Here is a 23003-nt window from a genome sequence, read left to right as displayed (position 1 = left end):
GCTGAGGTTGAGAACATCGGCCCTGAAACCACGAAAATAATGATGCAATTCCTGAAGTATTCACAACAATCTCTTTGTTTGTGCTCTTTCTTCTTCTCCTACTCTCTGACTCCCACAGATGCCTCACATTGAGACTCATCATTTCCTCCTCCGGGAGGCCCTCCCTGACTACCATATCGCTACTGCTTATTCACAAAGATGGATTTGGGTGCCCCTTCTAAGTGTTTCCACAACCTCCTGGGGGCTTTTAGGTTCACCCTGTAAGAGTACTTGCCATGGTGCCTTGTCACCACCTCTTTGTTCTTGATTAGCTACTGAGCTCCCAAAGGGTTCAGATACTATCACAGTTTCATTACCATCACCTAGCACAGTGCTCATTTATTCAGCAAGTATTTCTTGAGCACCTACTACATACCAGACACTATTCTAAGCACTGGGGATACAGTGATGATCAAGCCAGCCATTGTTCCTCATCTTGTGGAGCTGTCATTCTAATGAGTAAGACAGGGAAGAGTGCTGAGAAAAATCCAAAGACAGGAAAGCAAGCAGGGCATCACTTAGATAAGGAAGTGAGGAGAGGCCTCACTGAGGTAACACTTAAAACAGAGATATGAAGGAGACAAAGGTCTTAACTTAGGAAGAGTCAGGGGAAGAATGTTCTAAGAATAAACAGAAAGCACAAAAGTAGCAAAGTTGTTGGAGCATCTGACTTGTGATTTTGGCTCAGATGATGATCTCACGGTTTTTCTGTCTGAGCCCCACATCATGCTCTGCACTGACAGTGTGGAGCCTGCTTGAGATTCTCTCTCTCCCTCTCTCCTCTCAAAATAAATACATAAACTTAAAAAACAAATCTGTAAGAGTCTGTGGTGCTCAAAACAATAAAGTGAAATAAAGCCAGTGGAGCATAATGAGTGTAGTTCAGAAGCCTCAAAGGAGAAAGCACGGTCCAGCAGGCACAAAGTCTCGATTTCATTTTAAGTGCAACAGGAGTGACTGCCTGCGTGCTCTCACAGGGTACAACAAGCTCGCCAAGGCTGGGAACCAGGTCTTTTCAGCATACCTAGAGTACCTAACACCCACCTAACATGGTACCACTGAATAAAGACGGTCCTCCACATGTCGCTTCCCTTACCAAATGCAGCTGGTGGTGACTCTGTCATATGTTAGTCCGGGAGACCCAGTGTGAGACATGACCTGGCAAGTTCCATGGTGCTCATAGATACTCTATGTCTTCAACTGTTATCACTAAGTCTCAATAAAGACCTTTTTTTTTTTCATTCTGTTGGTAAATATTTGAGTGCCTACTACATATTGTAGGCACGAAGGATACAGCAATGAGTCCTCAGGTAGTTTACATACTAGTGGCGGTAGCCAGCTGATAAATTAGAAAGATCATGATAAACAACACTGAGAAAAACAAAGCAGGAAAATCCTGGAATAGAAAATACGTTGCAATTTTAATACCACTACATTGGATATATGTCATGTCCTTCTTCTAAACACCTCCAAGTAGTTCCACACAAATTAGCCTCACAGAAGAATTAGGTCATCTAGATACAAGACACTAAAAAAACTATGTCATCATTTTACAGATGGATAAACATGCGCAGAGAGGCTCAAAAACTTGCTTATGGTCACACACAGCACATTAACAGTGGAATACACTTCTCTCTTATATGCCAAGATAATACTCAGGATCAATACAGTGGTAATAGCTAAAATTTATTAAGCACTTACTACATTTCAGGCACTGTTCATGTACCTTTTATGTTTCATTTCATGTTTGATTTCATTTCACAAGAGTCTCCTGGTGTGGATATTACCATTCCCTTTTTATAAGCAGGGAATTGCACCAAATAGCTAATTAACGTCCCCAAGATCAGCATTTAGTGAGTGATACAGCGAGAATTTGCTTCCAGAACTTATGCTCATAACCAGTACTGTAGCCAGTCATCTGAGAAGTGGAATGGCTAAGCAGAGAGTAACTCTCAAGATATCTCAGGCTGACTATGATATTTCTCTCCTTAGGGTCAAGCTCCCCTTTATCCCTTTCACAAAGGTCATATGAAAGCCAGTACCTAGAGCTGAGGGGTTGTAACGCTAACCCATTTCGCTCAGACACTACCCAGTGGCCACTCCAAAGACCCTCCTCATGGAGAGACCCCTCGCAATACATACGTGCAGTTTGTTGAGCAGCACTGCATCGGTTGTACTGTTGGCCCCTGGCTTGGCAGCTTTCCAGAACTGCTTCTGGGCAGAGTAGCGATTCATGGGACATAGCTTAAAGAGGCAATCTAGAAGTGAAACAAACAAAAATGTTTTTGAGGAAGTATATGCATTCAACGTATGAAAAAGCTTTGCCCTTTTATTCATACAAGGCATTACAGATTATATGTAAGTATAAATGACAAGTTACAAGATCCTTGTACAAACCTCTCCTTTGACCTTTAATCCTCACCACCACAATGGTGGTGCCAATGAGGAAACTGAGGCTTTTAGAAATTAAGTCAATTCATTTGCCATTGTCACCCAGCCAGTTAGTGGCAGAGCTAGGACTCAGTCCAGGGCTCTTAAAGCTACCCCTGCCCCCCAGTCATCTCCTTTCCTTCATGATGGACAGCTAGAAGGACAGACATCCTAGTTATATGCAACACACAAGCATTTTCATTTGTAAATACAACTCTCTTCAATCCAACCACACTTAAAAAAAAATACTACAGAAGTCTTTTTGCAGAGACTTCCTAGGGCAGTGGTCTCTTGAACACCATGTACTAGATGATTCTCGGGAGAATAGAACATCTGGGGGTTGTGCTGAGACAGTACATGCCCTTGTCTCTCAGCATCGGTGCATCACAATGTGCTCCCATTTAGGTATGCCTGGGCTCACACGACTTTGTATATTGTCCTAGGTGGTGCAACTGACCCTCACAAAATAGACTAGTGGCTTCAAAATATTTCTGCCAAGATATCCAAACATCGAAGACAATGGTAATGCAAACCCCACAAATGAAAAAATGGCACAATCAACCATCCTCATGTTCCTCTTGTGAGCCATTATACAGAGAAAATAATGATGATCTAAAAAAACAAAAACACCTAACATCACCTAGATAATAAAAATGATAAAAAACCATTTAAAGTATTGTCTCTAGGGGCGCCTGGGTGGCGCAGTCGGTTAAGCGTCCGACTTCAGCCAGGTCACGATCTCGCGGTCCGTGAGTTCGAGCCCCGCATCAGGCTCTGGGCTGATGGCTCGGAGCCTGGAGCCTGTTTCTGATTCTGTGTCTCCCTCTCTCTCTGCCCCTCCCCCGTTCATGCTCTGTCTCTCTCTGTCCCAAAAATAAATAAAAAAATAAAAAATAAAATAAATAAATAAATAAAGTATTGTCTCTAATTATTAGCCTTACCCTACAGCACTTCTGTGCCTTACAGTATGATAATCATAACAGGATAATCATGATTGACAGGATACTACACTATTATTTAATCTTTTCATCAATGTCTATTTTCCTGCTTATTTTTACAATATATACAATATATTAGTATAGTGACACATACATAAAACTTTTACATATATACATACACATAGTTTAGGGGTGTATTTGCTGAATTTTTGACAGGGATATGCCACCAATAAAGTTTAGAAATAATTATTCTTAAAAAAAAAAGAAAGACTTTTGGGATGAGCACTGGGTATTGTATGGAAACCAATTTGACAATAAACATATATTGAAAAAAAATAGGCAAAAGAGAGAAGAATCAGAAAAAAAAAAAAAAAAAGAATTGCTCTTGAAAACTAACACTAATAGTGACACCTATTCCTGAGAAATGTACATACTGACATACTTAGGTTTTCAAATGGTTAAGTATTTATACAGTACAATCAGTAACTTTGGAATGAAAACCCAGATTTGGAAAAATTATACCCTGAAGTATTTCAGAACAAGCTTCTAAGGAAATTCAGCCTACTAACCACACACTTACTCTCGTCTGTTCACTAAAACAGATTTTCTTAAAGGAACTTGAACAATATTGAGTTTTTGTAGTTCCCAACTAACTCTCTCACAGCAACAAAAATTCATTTGCTATCAAGTACGCAGACACTAGGACTTTGCTCTAGGTCAGACCACCATTTCTTTTAGTTGTGATCAGTGAATTTTTACCAATTACTGCACAAATACAGTGTGGAGGAAAAAATAAAACAACACTCAACCATAGAAATAAAAAGTATTTTCCATTCTGTAATCTTCATCACTAAATATTTCTATATAGTCATAAGCAGTTATAAGGTATATACATACTCATGAAGAACATAAAGTAATCATCAAAGAAATCATTAGAACATATGAAAGATGCCATCTAGATCTTTAGAAAACAAAAGACAACACAGGTAACTTGTTAAAAATAGAGCTGCTGGCCCCACCTTTTATGAAAGCCACAGGTCACTGTTACTGTATCAATGGCCACTTAATGACATCATTGACACAGTATTCCTACCAGTTTGACATATGTGAACCCACTATTTACCCCATGAACAATTACACACAACCATGAGACTATTGGTTAGCTGGTAAGGTCCTTTCTTTGGCACAGAATAGAGGGTGGGCAAAGAGTGGACTGAGCAAGGGTGACTTCCTTGATAATCACAGGACTTAAAAAAGGCATTCAAAACATGTATGCCATTGGTATTAATATTTCACACAGGACTTACTTTATGGACCAAACAGGGTAAATAAACAGTTTTAAATTTCATCAATAATGAGAGTACAACGGACTTTTTCCTCCAACAAACTTCACCTGATAATAACTAAATGGTATGAATTGCAAACAAAAGAATTTAAGTTGATTTTAGGAACAATCAGAATGGAACCATAATGCCAAAGGATTAACATGCAATGGAAAGAACTATTCTACAATGTTCAAGGGGCAGCCAAGTCAAACACCCCACATGACAAGTAAGTGGGTCACAACACAGGCTCAAAACTTCAGATGACTTTACATTCACCTAGGATAAGAGTGTAAATTTAAGCACTATCAATGCAACCAAAGCCTTGCCATGACTTCCACACCAACTATTTTCCTTGGACAAAAAAATGCATTGCAATGGATTAAGCCTATTTACAACCAATCAGCTATGTAAACATAAGAGATGCTAACAAACTAGTAAGGGAACCAAATTAGCCTTGCTGATTTTGTCCTGTCTTGCCAGTTGCTTAGCAACTGATTCAAAGAGAAAATTAAATTAAGCAATTCAAATGTGATGTTAAACTAACCTTCCAAAATTCTGCAAGTCAGCGGCTCCACATTGCCCTTTGCTATTTGGATGGCACAGCAGGACAAAATTAAAGTTCCACTGGATCTTAATACTGGGCTAAGTATAGAAATACACAAATGCAGGAAATCCAGTAGAAAAAAAAATATATATATATAAAATACATATTTGAGGGAAGTGTGTGTGTGTATATATATATACACACACATATATATACACACGCATGTACACACAGAGTAGTTTGATCTCACCCCAAAGAAATGCCACAAAGAATACCTTATGTGACAACTGTTATTTTAAGCCTTTGAAGAATAAACTAAATTAAGCTTTCAAAAAATTACTCCTGAATATTCCTAAACTTTAGCAGATGCCATGCTGGGCTAGCACAGAAGTTAGCTAAAAAGAGAGCTGGGTTAAGTGAGAAAGGGCTGAGTGGGCTGGAACCCATGGCCATGGGTGATGTTCCATGGTTTAAACAGCATCCCAGAACTTGGTGGGAGGGAGAACGTTCAACAGCCTGAAGATTCATCAACTATGAAATGAGCACTTATGGTACAGTTAAGAGAAGAGGAAGTCAAGAGGAGCCACAGGTGTGCCCCAGAGTCTCTGGGGGAGTGAAAAAGCAAAGAAGCGCACCCAGAGAGAGTCACATTAAAGACTAAGTCACATAACAAAGGCTACCAGAAGAACAGGCAAAACCCCACTGTCTCCATACCACCCTCCAGAACAAAAGGTTCCCGAGTGCAGAGATTTTTGTCTGTTCTCCAAGCACTTGTAATTCAGGGCCTAGGAATACAGAAGGAGCGCAGTGATGGTTGCTGAATTAGTGACCGGATTGTGCTGTAATCTCTACAGCTCCCCAAGTGGAGGCAGGTATGTCCTCTCAAGATACCTCCAGCTCTAAGTCCCCATGCATCTATTCACCGATTCAATTACTATTTATTAAAATGCCTACTGTGTGTTGGGTGTGGTACCAGGTGCTGAAAATAAAACACTGAACCCAACTCACACGTTTCTTAGTACAATTCTAATGATAGCAAAAAACTAAAGACACGAGTTGAACTACATCAAGTCAAAGAGTACAACAGAGGATTTATGTACTAATAAGAATTATATGCTGACACAATGTGGCTGGTATACAGCAGCAGCCTTTTACACAGGGCCGTGGGGTTGGACAACTCCAGCAGAGGGGCACCTGACAGACAGCTCAAGGGTGTGAAGGAGCCACGTTGATAAACATCTGGAGGCATAGCCTTCCAAGGGCAAAGACTAGCAAGCACAATGGCCCTTGAAAGAAATTTTGACATGGTTACGTAAAAAAATAGAAAAAAACAGCCTGAAGGGTACTGGGCAAAAGGGAGTTACAAGAGATGTGGTCAGAGAAGCAGGCAGAAGTTCCATCATGCAGGGTCATGTAGACCCTGGTGAAGCAGGGAATAGTTATTTCTAAAAGCAGTGAGAAGCTACCCCAGGACTTTAAGCAGAGAACCTGGCAAGGGGGCTTTTTTCTTGTTTTTTTGTTGGTTTTTTTTGGTGGTGGTGGTGGTGGTGTCAGTGCCCACCAAGAAAGGTTGAGGCGAGGGAGGGGCGGCTTTGGGGAGAGAGGTAGAAATCAGTAATTTTAGCTATGCTTAGTTTGAAGTGCCTATGAAACATCCAAGCTGAAATGTTGAGTAAGCCATCCATCAACTAGCAGGTTGGAAATACAGGAGTTATTTAAGGAGTGAGGGTGGGGTGGTGGGGGGCAGAAGAAGGATGGTAATGCTGAAGAGGAGAAAACTTGAGGATGTCAGCATTACAAATACAACATGGCTATCCATCTGCAACTAGGCAGGGCAGAAAAAAGACCCTTCCTCCCGCTTTCCCTCCCTCCAGAAGAGGGAGTCTCTCAAGAATAAATAAACATTAACAAAATTTTTTAAAAAAGAGATACATATCATCTAGAAATACAGGGGTAAATGTCAGTAGAAAATGTTAAAACATTTTAAATTGTTGCCTCTGGAAAGTGGAAGGCTTGAGGTGTCAGACATAGAATTGTTAGTTTTATTCTGCATTTTATCAGTATTTGAACTTTTTTGAGGTGAAATTCACATATCATTAATATTAGCCATTTTACTTTTACTTTTTAACTTTTTAATTTTTTATTATTTTTTAATGTTTTATTCAGTTTTGAGAGAGAGGCGGGGAGAGGGAGACAGGGAGAGGGAGTGGGACAGAGAGAGGGGGAGAGAGGGGGAGAGAGGGAGAGAGGGAGAGAGAGGGAGAGAGAAGGAGAGACAGAGAGACAGCCTGCAAGCAGGGGAGGGGCAGACAGAGACGGAGACACAGACTCTGAAGCAGGCTCCAGGCTCTGAGCTGAGAGCACAGAGTCCCACACAGGGCTTGAAGTCAAGAACCACAAGATCATGACCTGAGCTGAAGTTGGTTGCTTAACCGACTAAGCCACACAATTAAGGTGCCCCTTCATTTTATTTTTTAAAGATGTTGTTTTTTAAGTAATCTCTATACCCAACATGGGGCTTCAACTCACAACCCCAAGAACAAGAGTCGCATGCTCTACCAACTGAACCAGCCAGGCACCCCAAAATTAACCATTTTAAAGTAAACAATTCAGTGGCGTTTAGAACATCATAATGTTGTGCAACCACCACCACTGCCTAGGTCCAAAACACTGTCATCACCCACAAAAGAAAACCCTGTATCTATGACGTTCATTCCCACCTCCAGGATTTCACTTTTTAAAGAAGGTGCACATACCATTGAAAATATTTAACTTTTTTAAACAACCTTTTTGTACTCAAAGGCATTTCAGTTTTTACTGACTTATCACTTTGCAACCGAATGACAAAAGGCAACAAGCTGGATAATGCCACAGATCAGTGGAGATGTGGAAACCTTTCTGCACTGTTGAGAGATAGGCAAACTAGTGAAACTAGGGATGAGTAAAGTTACGTAGATACATAGAACCTGTAACATATAATCTGGCAATTCTGCTACTGGGCATACATTCCAAGGACATCTCCCACAGGCCCTCCGGTCTCCCACTTGAAGGAGGAGGTCTCAGCAAAGACAGCCACGAGAAGGCACACCTGCTCTTAGCTGTACTGTCCTGGAAGGAACACAAAACCTGTATCACCAGTCATCAGTGATAACCAAACACATGACCCCACCAAGATATAAGGAGCTAAAAAATGCAGTTCAGATGAGTGCCAAGAAAGGAGTTTGCTGTATACCTGACCAACCTCTGCTACTGTCTGTCCTTGAATTTGCCAAGTATCCATTTTGCTCTTTCCTACTACCATGCACCGGCTGGAGTTGTAGCTGTTAACTAGACAAAAACAGTTCCTTCTTTCATAGAATGAGCTCTTCCAATCTACTTGAAAGACCAAAAACACAATCAACAAGCTATGATTTTTTAAAAATGTCTTCATTCACCCACCATATGTACATGCAATTTTATATCGAGAGAAATCAAGGGGAAGAGTTTATGTAAGTTACAAGTATGAAAAATTTAAGTGTTGTTCATATCCTGCCTTCTTTTGAAATGGTTAAGAGGCAGAGGAGTGAAAATTTCAAAAGAATAGACAGTATGATTACCAAAGAGAAGACGGGGCATTAATTCCCCAATAATGGAGTTAAGATTTAAAAGAAGTAATCAAAGGGGACTACAAAACAATTCATATTTTAAGTATTTCACAAGGGTATGGCTTCTTCATCATTCTGTTCCCTGTTGCATTCAATAAAATATTAGGCCAATAAATAAGTGGATATTCGAGGTTTAAGAGTAGTCTAAAATGGCAGTTCACAAAAGTAAAACCTACTCATATTTCCAACAAAAGCCTTCAATGAACAAGCAATTAACTCCAATTCACAAAACAGGAAACCAGTACAACACACTGTTGTGTCTGTTGCTTGTTAATCACATTTCCCAAGTCATGACAGGAGTCCTTGGAAGTTAAGTGACATTTTCCAACTGGGACTGCAAAATAAACCTTCCATTACCTGTCTGCATAAGAATATACACATTGTTATTAAGAGACAAAGGGAAACGAGTTAATTTTTTTCCCACTTAGGCCACCAGATGCTTTTTCTGAGTAGAAAACTCAGGACAGTAATTGTTTCAGGGTACAAACTTACAAGTAGTAAGCAGGCCCTAGAGATCTAACATACTATCCTGTAGATAACAGTAGTGTGCTGCAATCATTCAATTTGCTTAGAAACTAGAACTTAATTTTTCCAATCACTAAAAAAAAAAAAAAAAAAAAAAAAGGATAATTACATAATGAGATGGAGGTGCTAATTATGGGTACAATGGCAATCACATTACAATATATAAATGTATCAAAATATCAAGTTGTATACCTTCAATTTACAACAGTGTTATACATCAAATATATTTCAATTAAAAAGTATATGTCAGGGACACCTGGGTGGCTTAGTTAAGCATCTGACTCTTGGTGTTGGCTCAGGTCATGATCTCATGGTTCTTAAGTTCGAGCCACGCGTCAGGCTCCGTGCTGTCAGTGCAGAGCCTGCTTGTGATTCTCTTTTGCCCTCTCTATCTGCTCCTCCCCTACTCGAGCTCTCACTTGCTCTCTCTCTCTCAAACTAAACAAACACTAAAAAAGAATTTTTTTAATTTAAAAATACATGTTAAAAAAAAAAAAAAAAGGAAAACCCCAGCTAATTACACTCAAGGCTTCTTCTTCTACCTTTTTCACCTTTTCTGGTTGTAGAGCCATCATTCACAAACACACTAACTAAGTGGAAACGCAGGTACACACTTCCTTTTTGATCTACTTTAGCTCAACCAATTAAATTTTTATTTACCAATTCATGAGCATTATTGAAAATAATCAATTCTAAAGGCAAGGCCTCTTCCCACTATGCAAGACAAAAGTATACACAAGCGCCCTCCAGCTACAGCCGTAACACAAGCATCTGCCTGCCTTTGGACTGTCAGATGTCCCTCCCTCTGTACCTGGACAGACAGATGCAAAGACCCAAAGCCACTTAAGGATCACTTGTGACAGCAAGGTCAGATGTCCAGGGGCAATATGCATAGTGGATGAACAAGGGGTGACAGGTTACTGTGACAGAGGTGACACCCCCCACAAAAGGTTCCTCAACAAGGACCAGGTGGTGCTCCTACAGCTCCTTTGTGCCTGAGCCTGGCTGCGTCCCTGCTGATTTTGAGCTGATATTCTTCCAGGAGTTTGCTTTTTGCCTTATCTTACTCCGTTTCTATGGTTTACCACCAAGAGTCCTAGCCGACTTCCAGAGTGAAAAACCACTTCACTTTGGTGGCAATAGAAATGAACAAAGGCTTTTACCATCACCTAAGAGAATGCCAAAAAGTAAGACACAATCAATCTGGAAACCTGGCTATCAGTCCTGGTTCCGCCACTCAGTAGCTGAGGAGTCTTGGCTAGGTTACTGAAGTTCTCTGTGTCTGCATGTCTTCCTCTGGCAAATGAGTCACCCTTAAGGGACCAAAGATCCTTGAGACCCGATGGAGTATGTGGAAGCATACATTCCAAGTCAGGTAACTCAAAAAGACCCAGATACAGAAGGACTGAGTGGATACCGCTATGCAATCTAGCTGACTGGGTTTAAACCTCAGCTCGACCATGGGAGCTGTATGATCTGGAGAAAATTACACAATCTCTATAGGTTTTTGTCTCTTGCCAATACAAGGGCAATAACCACAATGACTAACTACAAACTAACTTAAATTATTAAATTAACTACTTCATTTAAAGCACTTACTACAGATCCTGACACAGAGTAAACACTCAATAAATACTCGCCGCCATGATAGAATGGATACACCGACTGCATACCCATTGTATACCGCACAGCTAGAAGAATACACTGGATTTAACAAATTATTTTGAGTGAAAGAAGCAAAAAAAAAAAAAAAGAATCCAATTATACTTAATGAATCTATTTACATGAATTCAAAACCAGGCAAAACTAATCTATAGATAGAAGAGTCTGAATACTGGTTACCTTTGTTGTGTGTGCGGGGGGGCGGGGGGGGGGGGGTGTGGTGGGTGGGTAGGGATAATTCCTGGTAAGGGGCACTTTCTAAGGTGCTAGAAATAGTTTATACCTCAATGTGGGTTGGGGTCATGTGAATGTGAGTGAGTGAGAGAGTGACTGTAAAACTTCACTGAGATGTGAATTTAAGGTTTGTGTATACATGTATGTGTATGTGTAATACCTGAATAAAAAATAAAAATAAAATAGTAGCTGTTCTTACCAAAAGGAGGATTAAACAAAATTTCCCTTTATGTGGAAGGTTAACAATAGTGTCTGATTTCCATTGCTGGGAAAACATGCTTTGTTTTGTCAGGGTTTGGGTTGGGCATTTGTTGGTTTATAATGGAGAGGAGGAAAGGCACAAGAGAGATTACATCACTGACTCCCCAAATGGCCTCAGTTATTTGCGTTACTCGCAGGACACCCTGGGCAGTGAGCATTCCCTGGCCCAAAGCCTAATACCCAGAGGGACTGTGACCAAGGGAGGCTTTGCCTTGCTGACTCCCTGTATTATCCAAATATAATACCATTAATAGGCAGCAGTTTTAAAATGTAATCTGTAACAAAATGCTAGGACATCTATTTGCTTCAAAATAATCAGGAAGAGGGGAATGGGGGGATACAGATTGGCCAACAAGATTGGCCATGAGTTCATAACTATTAAAGGTGGGTATTGGGAACATGGATGTTCATTATACTATTATTCTCTCACATTGTATATGGGCTTAAAATTTTCTATAATAAAATCATCTGTGAAATTTCTTTTTAAGTATGATTTTTTTTTAATAAAAACCACACAAGTATTCATCAAGTTCAAAACAAGATTGTTTCTAAGTAGGTAGGTAGGTAGGTAGGTAGGAAGGAAGGAAGGAAGGAAGGAAGGAAGGAAGGAAGGAAGGAAGGAAGGAAGGGTAAACCCTGTTATATATGTAACCTGGTCCAATTTCCCAATCCACCTGAAAACCAATATATTCTATAAAGGAAGAAATAGACGGAAAGATCTGTCAAATAAGAAATACAGTGAACTGAAATGTATCTCAAAATGAGAGAATGCCCAGCTCTAAATGAGATCTGTGAATAGCATGTAATACCACAGATTTTGCAAAGCCTTGCTCTAATAGAACTCTAGATCCTGGGCACCTCTCAGAGTTAAAAGGCAAATGAAACTTCACTGTGTATAGCCCTGGCTATTTAACAAACTACAGCACTTGTGAACCTCTGAGAATATGTCCTATCTTCTACAAAAGGGCATTCAAAAAGTCTGGAACATCGAGTCTGAAAGGAGTTACATAAGCTATTGGACTGGTCATCCTGGGATCCTCCTGGAAAAATACTTTTCCCATTAGAAACTCCCATTACACAAAGGAAACATAGGCAGTCTCTCTTGAAGTAATTTGATTTCTCCTTCATTCAACAAACATTTTTTAAGCGCCTGTGTACTAGAGATAAAGAGTCAGTACAATCGGGTCCTAAATGTTCTCAGGAAGGGAGAGGAGCCAACAGATAACTCCAGGGTGTATGGAGCAAAGGGGCACCTAACCCAGTGTAGGGAGAGATGGGAGAGTCTGTGAGAGAAGGCCCCTCAGCAGAGCTTTCAGATCTATTGCTAAAGTCAGTGGGTAGGGCAGGAAAAGGGAAAAAACAATTTAAAAAGAATGGAAAATTTGTTGCATTATATGCAGCATATTAGCCCCAGAATTAACTTACTTCTCTGTGAAGTGGGTCAGACTTCCTGTTATGGCCCACAGCTCAGAATGAGAAAGGCTAATACCACCAACCTGCTGTCCACTCTCCGCTACCTGGGAACCTCAAAGGTGTGTTGTCTTCCCTTGTTCTCCACTTGGGGTTCAAAGCAATGGCACCTAAATCAACAAACCTGTCATGGCTGGTTTGCACCCATTTCTCCACAGAGAGATAAGACAGCAAGTAAACACCAACAACCAAGAGAAGACACTAGCTCGTTTGTCTTGTTCTGGTCCTTTCTTCACTGGTCTCCACTGAGGACCTAGAAACACAACTCTGAGCCTCCCAGCCCTTCTCCCCCACGCTGGGATTTCCCAATCAGCCCCTACCATTTGTGAGCAGGGCCTCTCCTCCACATGGATTTGACTTTTTACATATTACTCATACTGTCAATGAATAGATTCCTTCCAAAGAGGCCCTTTCACTGACTCTAAACCAGCCAAAAGGAACTAACCAAACAAATCAAGAGTCAAAGATGTCATATATTTACCCTAAATGAAAAGTTGCTTTCTGAATTTCATTACCTATGTTTCCTTTACTTGCACTCTATTTTTATCTTAGCAAACACACACAGTCTACCATCAAGCAGCCTTTGGAAGTCAAAATATTTGCCAAGAATGATTATCGAATTTTTTCTCTCCCCAAAATACCTACCTGAAAGATACACACTGTCACCCCAGATAGTGGTTTGTTATAATAGAGGTTCTCCAAGAAGCCTCCTCAAAAACGATAACCTTGTCTCAAACCAGGAGATTAAACCAGGGTTTCTCAACACTGTTACTTGTTAATAGGGTATCACCTATAATCCTTTGTTTGGCGTGGCAGGGTTGGGGTGGGGGGTGGTTCCTGGATGCTGTAGGATGCTTAGCAGCATCCCAGCATCCCCAGCCTGTGCTCTTCAGCTGTCAGTAGTACCCCATCCCCCAGTTTCTTACCAAAAAAATGTCTCCATATGTTGCCAAATGTCCTCTGATTGGGGCAAAATTATCCCCCATTAAGAACCACAGGATTAAACCATCCTTCGTAACCTTCTTGAGAATGCCCTTAAGTTACCAAAAGTGACAAGATGGACTGACAAAGACAACAGCGAGAGGTGAAAAGCATTCTAGACTCTTATGAATTATGTCTCAAAAGCAGCTTGTTTGCTGTACTTGGAATTCTACTTGACGGTTAGAATTCTCTTTCTATAACTGACTCCCCTGCCTAAAATCCTTGAGGGCTGTGATTCTCAGCCCTGGCTAATCCTCACAGTCACATGGGGGAGCTTTCAAAATAATACAGTGCTCTGGCCCCTCCCTCACAGATTCTAATTCATTGGTCTGCAGGTGGGGCATGAGCAAGGTTTCCCACCAAAACTCCCCAGGTGATTTCCACTGAGAAGAGCTCCTTTAAGATTTCACACCGCAGTAGTATGCTCTAACATGGGTGTATTAAAATCGCCAGGGGGGTTTAGTAAAATACAGATGTCTGGGTGGAACATAGTGGCCCAGGAATCCTCATTTTTAACAAGTTGTGTAGGTGATTCTTATGTAAATGGCCCCCAACCACACTCTGAGAAACTGCAGCCTACAGAATAAATGAATTCTAAATACAGCATTTCTCCAACTTTAATATGCAGACAAATCATCTAAGGATCTTGTTAAAATGCAGGCACTAATGCAGCAGCTCTGAGGAGGGATCTGGAATTCTGCATTTCTAACAAGCTCCTAGGTGATGGGAAGTGCTGGCCCGGGGACCACTCCACCTAGCAAGGTTCTAACAGTCTCAAGCGACTGCTAGCAACGTGCTTGCTGGAGGCCTTGTCGGTACATAGATCACAGAGCTTAGCAGCGGAAACGTACAGATGCTTCGCATGCTCAGGCGTGGTAGAAAGAATGGCGGCCAGGAATGTGTGGCCCTTCATGTGGCCCATCTCCAGCTTCACTTCTTCACAGCACTCCCCCACCAACGTCCCACTCCGGCCATTCCAAACTACTTACAATTCTTACAAACATGTGCCATCTGTCACTCTGCTGTATCTGTACCAAGTATTTTCCTCTACCAGAAACCGTCTTCCCATATCACCATCTCAACCAGCATTGTCACCATTTTCTGTCCAGCCCACTCTTTATCTATCAAGCTTCGGGTTCACCTCCAAGTTCAGCTCCCCAGGGAAGACTTCCCCGTCCTCCATCCTACCCCTCCCTACCACGGGATCCCAAACAGTATCTTCATTCCAGGACCGCCTTATGGTTTGTCGATGTAAGGGGTATGCAGACTTGTGATTTAACCAGAAAACATCTAACACTGTTTTAAAATTTGGTGGAGGGGCGCCTGGGTGGCTCAGTTAGTTAAGCCTCCAATTTTGGCTCAGGTCATGATCTCACGGATCATGAGTTTGAACCCCTTATCAGGCTTGCTGCTGTCAGCTTGACAGCACAGAGCCCACTTCGGATCCTCTGTCCCCCAAGTCTCTCTGACCCTCCCCTGCTCATACATGCACATAGGCGCATGTGCACACACTCAAAAATAAACATCTTTTTAAAAAAACTCCCATAGTGGCACTTGTACCCCAATGTTTATAGCAGCACTCTCCACAATAGCCAAATTATGGAAAGAGCCTAAATGTCCATCAACTGATGAATGGATAAAGAAATTGTGGTTTATATACACAATGGAATACTACATGGCAATGAGAAAGAATGAAATATGGCCTTTTGTAGCAACATGGATGGAACTGGAGAGTGTTATGCTAAGTGAAGTAAGTCATACAGAGAAAGACATATACCATGTGTTTTCACTCTTATGTGGATCCTGAGAAACTTAACAGAAGACCATGGGTGGTGGGGGGAAGGGGAGGTAGAAAAAAAAAAGTTAGGGAGAGAGCCAAACCATAAGAGACTCTTAAAAACTGAGAGTAAACTGAGGGTTGATGGGGGGTGGGAGGGAGGGGAAGGTGGGTGATGGGCATTGAAGAGGGCACCTGTTGGGATGAGCACTGGGTGTTATATGGAAACCAATCTGACAATAAATTTCACATTAAAAAAATAATAATAAAAATAAATAAAAAATAAAAAAACTCCCATAGAGTAATAAAAATAAAATGTATTTGGTGGGAAAGGTCCTTTTCTCTGTCCCTGGATACAAAAACTTGGATAAGACTCTGGTAACAGCAAGACACTGACTATCCTAGGTTGCAAATACTGCCAATTCAGAAATTAAAATTATCCAGACCCATATAATGATCAAAGTTCCCAGTATTATTTCAAGCTAAGATTTCACTCCCTCGACTTCCCATCTTAGGCTCCCATCCTCCCCGCCATACTTTTATCTTGCCTACTTGGCTTCGGATCCCATCTGGGTAGAAGCAGGGCATGTGGGAAGAAGGACAGCAGGGTTCTGACTTGGCTGGAGGTATCAAGCTGCCTTCATACACCAACCCTAGATGACAGATGCTTAAAACTGACTTCTTCATTCACTGGGTACTTTTTCATAGATTTTTATTTGTAAATAATTGTAAACTTACAAAGAAGTTGAAAGAATAGTAATACATAAACTACTCTTTACCCAAAGTCACCGTTTGTTAACATTCTACCTGTTTGCTTTATCATTCATATTCTGTCTTAGACACATAGAGAATATATAACCTTTCATGTGTATGATATATACGAATGATATAGGAAATTATTTCCTGAACCTTTTGAGAAGAAGTTGCATTACATTATGCCCTTTATACTTCTTTCAGTGTCCATTTTCTAAGAATAAGGATATCCTCTAACATAACAACAGCACATTATCAATTTCAGTAAAGTTAACATTGACCTTGTGCTTTTATCTAATCTACAGTCCACATCTCTACTTTGTCATTAGACCCAACAATGGCCTTCTTAGCACTTTCCCCACTCTGGTTCAAGATCCAGTTAGGATCAGGGACTACATTTACCTGTAATCTTACTATAGCTAATCTTCATGTTTTATAACCATGACATTTAAAAACACAATCCCCCATTTTTTAAAACAGAATACTTCTCATTCGGAGTCTGAAGTATCCTCGTGGTTCAATTCCAGCTGAAATACTGCATAAAGGCTATCATACTCTTCTCAGGGCATCGCATCTCGAAGTACCCGGTGCCCATCTGCTCTGGCTGGCACTTTAACAGGCATCCTGGAGATCAGCCAGCCACCACTAGAGGTCCCTCCTCTGCAGTCCCGCTTCAGGGGGAAACCTATCCTGACAGTCACAGCCCCTCCTCAGTCACTGAAGATCCAGCATCGTGCACCCAGGTTCTCCTCTGCAGAGAGTCCCTTTCTAGCGAAGACGACCTCCATACCAGCTCCCTCACACATGGCCCATATATGCCCAATGGAAAAATTCTTTGCTTGGGCAAAAAGACACCAACATAACAGAAATGCTTTTTTGCTTTGCTATTAACACATCTAGACAGCCACTTTCCTCCCCTAGATATTTTCTAGTTGGAATCAGACACCCTCAACTCTCCCCAAGCAGAGGGGACACATACTCAGCTTTCTAAATAATCCCGTTGTAACTCAATGCCTTTATAAGTACTCGGAACCTATCCACATGAATGTGTTATCCTTTGAGCCTTGGTGCCACAGCAGAGACCTCTAACTTCTACCCTACCTACCTGATCTCCTCCTACCTCCTACCTCCTGAATACTGCAAAGGCCTGCAAATGCAGGCCCTGGGTCTTATTCATCACTGTGTTCCAAAGGGCCTATCCAGTACATAAGCCTTCCATAACCTTTGTTCAGTGAACTATAATGTACCTCCCACTTGGAATATATCCTCAAACACATTCAAACATGGCCATCTAAACAAGAGGTCTTGCTTTATTTCCTTGCCTTTTACTTCTTTTTCACTGTGTTTTTTTTTTTTTTTTGGTCAAAAGTTGGTATTTCATTTTATTTTACAGGACTGTTTCATTTTCGGGTTTTGTTCCAGTAAGCTTCAAATTTTTCTATACGTACCCATTTTTTTAATTGAGATTTCATTCATACCCAACAAAATTCTCACTTTCAAAGTAAACAATTCATTAGGGGTTTTTGGAAATTTAGGGTTGGTGTAACTATCACCACTTATCCCACAACACCTGCATCATCCCAAAAAGACACCCAGGCTGATTAGCAGTCACTCCCCAATCTCTCCTCCCCTTAGCACCTAGCAACTACAACTCTACTTTCTGCCTCAATGGATCCTGGACATTTCACATAAATGGAATCACAGAATACATGGCCTATTGTGACTGGCTTCTTACATTTAGCATAGTGATTGCAAGGTTCATCCTCATTGTGATGTTCCTTTTTATGACTGAATAATATCCCATTGTGTGGAGAGACATTTCATTTATCCATTCATCAGCTGATGGACATTTAAGTGGTTTCCATTTTTTAGCTATTATGAATAATGCTGCTATGAACATGTGTGTATGAGTTTCTGTGCAGACATGTTTTCAATTCTCCTGGGGATATACTAAGAGTGAAATTGCTGGGTCATATTGTAACTATGTTCAACCTTTTGATGAACTACCCAACTGTTTTCCAAAGTGGTTGCATCATTTCATGACCCCAACAGCAGGAGGGCTCCAATTTCCCCAGTCCTCACCAACACATGCTATTCTCCACCTTTTGATTCTGGTCATCCTCATAGTTTCTCTCTGTATTTCCCTAATTATGGATGATACGGAACATCTTTTCATGTGCTTATTGGCCAACTATATACTTCCATTGAAAAAAGGTCTATTTAGAGCCTTTGTCCATTTTTAATTGGATTATTTTTTTAATTGTGGAGTTGTAAGACTACTTCATACACCCTATATCCTACCCCATGATTAGAAAAATGATGTTTACCCCTTTCCATGAACTGTCTCTTCACTTTCTTGATATTATCCTTTGAAGAAGAAAAAGTTTTATGCTTCATGAAGTCCAATTTATTTTTCTTTCTTTTATTGCCTATGCTTTTTGTGTCCTATCAGGAAACTATGGCTTGATCCAAGGTCATCAAGATTTATACCTATGTTTTCTTCTAGGATTTGTATAGTTTCAGCTCTTACATTTACATCTTTGATCTAAATATTCACTTTTGTTTATGATGTGAGGTCCCTAGGGGTCCAACTTTTACATGTAAAAATCTATTTGTCCAAGCACCACCTGTTGAATTTACTATTGTCTTGGATACATGTGGAAAACCAGTTGAGTATAGATTATGGGTTTCTTGGGGCACCTGAGTGACTCAGTCGGTTAAGCATCGACTTCAGCTCAGGTCATGATCTCACAGTTCATGGGTGCAAGCCCCACATCGGGCTCTGTGCTGACAGCTTGGAGCCTGCTTCGGATTCTGTGTCTCCTTCTCTCTCTGCCCTTCCTTCACTCCTGCTCGTTCACTCTTTCTCTTTCTCTCTCTCTCTCTAAGATAAACAAACATTTAAAAATTAATTAAAAATTAATTTTAAAAATTAAAAAATTAATAAAAAATAAATTGAAAAAAATTAAAAAAAAATTTTTTTTACATTTATTTATTTTTGATAGAGAGAGACAGAGCACAAGTGAGGGAGGGGCAGAGAGAAAAGGAGGGACAGAATCCAAAGCAGGCTCCAGGCTCCAAGCTGTCAGCACAGAGCCCGACGTGGTGCTCCAACTCACAAACTGTGAGATCATGACCTGAGATGAAGTCGGACGCTTAAACAACTGAGCCACTCAGGCACCCGAAAAAAAATTTAAAAATTAGGGGTTTTGTTCCCTTTCACTTTTCACAGGTAATTAATGTCCACTAAACCTTTCGACACTCAGTTGTTACCAACAGAAGGAAAGAACTTTATTTATTCAAAAAAGTTGTTCTAGAATTTCACAAGAAAGCTACAAATATAATTAAGGACATTTGAAATGTAAAATTAGCATAATTTCTCTAAAAGTTAGCCATAGCATTCAGAAACAAACAAAAAAACCCACCACTTATAACACACTCTAGCATATGAGAATGTGAAGGGATATACTTGTGTCATAAAAACCCAGCTTTTCAATTATAGAAAGAGGAAAGAAAGTTTTCAAAATGGGTCTTGTTGACATAAAAGTAGGAGACGATTTGCCAGGACATTTCTCTTTACTATCAATATTTTTTAAACTATGCATATGACACCATATTTGGTCAAGTTAGCTTTGACCAGGTTCTCTTCCAGGAATAACTGCAACTTATAACACTGAATTTCTCTGAAAACCACAAAATTATGATGTGGTTTCATGAACTGTACCATCCAACCAAGAAATTAAGTGGAACTCATATTTTTATTTCTCTATTCCTGCATTATGAAGGCTATCAATATTCTGTAGAACCCATTTTTAGGGAGCAAACCAGTCTTCTATAGAGGGAAAGCCACAGAAATTAGCTTGTATGACACAATCTTGACCTTTTTCCAAGGAATGTGTCTACCACCATTAACTTCAAATTCCCAGAATACCACCCTTCACACCATAATCTCCACATTATCATTTCCAAACAGCCCACAGACTATCCTTTTACATAGAAGACACGTAAACATTCACATGTATTTCACAAATGCCAGGAAAGTGTTCTCAATTTAGAAGCTAAAAATTAAAGCTTTTTAAACTCTTCACAAAACAAACAAAGAAACACACAACAGGAAGGTATGGAGAGATGGCATTCTTTCTGAGCTCCAAGCTGGGGACCTTCAAACAGCCCATCTGCACACTCCCTAGTAAAGCCATATACAATATGACCCATGGATGGCATCTCCTTAGAATCAAAGAATAATAAAAAAAATAAAAAAATAAAAAAAAAGAATCAAAGAATAATTTAAGACCTTAGAAATCCTCAACTATAATTCTAACCATGGGAAGAATTTGAGGGAGCATGATGAGTGGGCAGAAACCAGGCCCATAATGTCCAAAAATCTGCCTTGAGTGGATAAACATACTGAGGTATGCAAGGGTCCATGCTCAGGAGTAAAAAAAAAAAAAAAAGACTACTGACAGACTCAACTATATGAATGAATCTTAACATAAGTATACTGCATGAAAGAGGTCAAACAACAGAGAGTATATACTGTATGGCTCCATTTAAACATAAAATTCTAGGAAATGCAAACTAATCCTTAGTCATCAAGCAGATCAGGCTACTTGGGCAGGGAGGGGGGTGGGTGGCAGTGATTGTAGGGAAGGGGGAATAGGGATTACCAAGGGGTAGGATGAAACTTTTGGGGGTAGTAACTATATTCATTATCATAACTGTGGTGATAGTTTTACGAGAATACACATGTATCAAAACTTACCAAACTGTACATTTTCAAAATATGAAATATACTGTATGTCAATGACACCTCAACAAAGATATTAAAACCCCCACAAAATTACATCACCACTTTGCAACTTTAGGCACTGACATGCCAACCTGACACTCTCTAGTCCAAGACTGATTCGATGCAGAGTAAATCTGACTCGTGCTAGAGCTAGGAAAGTAAAGCCAAGACCCCTAAGGAATCCAACTAAAAACCTGCCACCACTGTCTAGATGGGTGAGGACTTTATTCAATTAATTTTGTTCAACAATTTTCACTTTTAGAATTAACTACTTCTCTTATCTCCAGTTTTCATTAATCCAGCACAACATCACAAACCCAACTGCCTGCAGGAGCCAATCAAGAATTAGAAGGTGAGGCCATAGGAAATCAAGGAACAGGAGCAAACCGTTGAGTGTTTCCCCTGGTGAAAAGGAGAAAGATGCTACTCAATTTCTAATAAATGCTGCCATCTGGGAATGCTAATCCAATGTGGCTAGATCTGAATTTTACAGAAAAGCCAAAATTTGGTGTTTTCATGTAAAATCTGAAATTTTTAAGGGTGAAGCCAGTAACTCAATTTTTCAAATACTGTGTAAGTTAAACAAAAAACAAGTTTGAGCAGGAGCCAGCCTATGAGTTGCAGATCTGCAACTACAGGTAGAGCTATGAACACAGGCTCTGGGTTCTAGGACCAACTTTATCCCTTCTTGCTCTGGGAGGTTAGGTAACAGACTCAGCCTCTCTAAGATACCATATCCTCACCAGCCAAATAGGCTAACAAAAGAGGTCCACATCTGAGGGTTGCAGATAAAAATGAGATGTTTTACACATGGAAAACCTACAGTAAACATTATCGGTAGTATTCTCCAAATTAGAGCATGCCTCACTTTTAACAGGTTTCTCCAAATATACATTTTTCTTTTGTGTTGACACTGCAGATGGCTCGTGGCTGCCAGTACTCATACAAGTACCGGATAGCAGCAAGGGCGCTGCAACAAGCAAGAGGAAGGGGACAAAACAAGGCTCGTCACACTCAAACACAGAGCAAACTCTAATGTCGCAAGTAAGACACAAGGAAAATTGTCTTGGAAAGGAGTTTGAGTGATGGGAGTAGAATGTGCCAGTGTTATGTGGCACCACAACATGATGGCCAGGAAAAAAAAAAATTAGTAATGATCCAGTGCAATGATTAGACCACACCTAGAACATGCCCTTTAGTTATGAAAGCCACACTAGGAGACATGAGCAAACTGCATCCCAGCCAGACAGAGGAACCAGGACACTTCACAATGTTCTCAGAGGAAAGGGAGGCTCAGGGAAGTTAGGTAAGTTACATGAGATCACACCTTGACTGGGTTACTCCCAATCAACAGACTGTTAGTACACTCTGGAAAAGTTCATTTAGACAAAGCTAAAACAGTTTCTTTACCCTAAGACTTGATGGAGCCTTTAATGTAACTCCCACATTTTATGACCATCTTAATGGTAGATGCATTAATTGTGTTTCCTCAAAGTTTTCTGCTTTCATTTTTCAATTCTCTGGTCAAACTAAGGTTTCCTGAAACACACCCAGGAGAGTAAAGGGAAGACCTCCTCACTGCTGTCAATAATCATGCCACAGTTAGAGATTTGAATGCTACATGACACATC

General features: G+C 40.4%; 1 protein-coding gene across 3 annotated transcripts in view; it reads right to left on the bottom strand.

The window, feature by feature from the left end:
* The window catches only part of ITPR1 (inositol 1,4,5-trisphosphate receptor type 1), a 331898-nt gene that overhangs the window by 205120 nt on the left and 103775 nt on the right, over positions 1–23003 (bottom strand). For all 3 annotated transcript variants that reach the window (XM_049640899.1, XM_049640900.1, XM_049640901.1), the window contains one exon: positions 2182–2297. In XM_049640899.1, coding sequence (XP_049496856.1) covers positions 2182–2297 — 116 coding nt within the window. The remainder of the gene's footprint in view (positions 1–2181; positions 2298–23003) is intronic.

Source organism: Panthera uncia, chromosome A2, assembly GCF_023721935.1.
Source record: "Panthera uncia isolate 11264 chromosome A2, Puncia_PCG_1.0, whole genome shotgun sequence".
In the NCBI taxonomy this organism is placed as follows: domain Eukaryota; kingdom Metazoa; phylum Chordata; class Mammalia; order Carnivora; family Felidae; genus Panthera; species Panthera uncia.
Note: the sequence above shows the minus strand (reverse complement) of the source record. Positions and strands in the feature narration are given on the sequence as shown.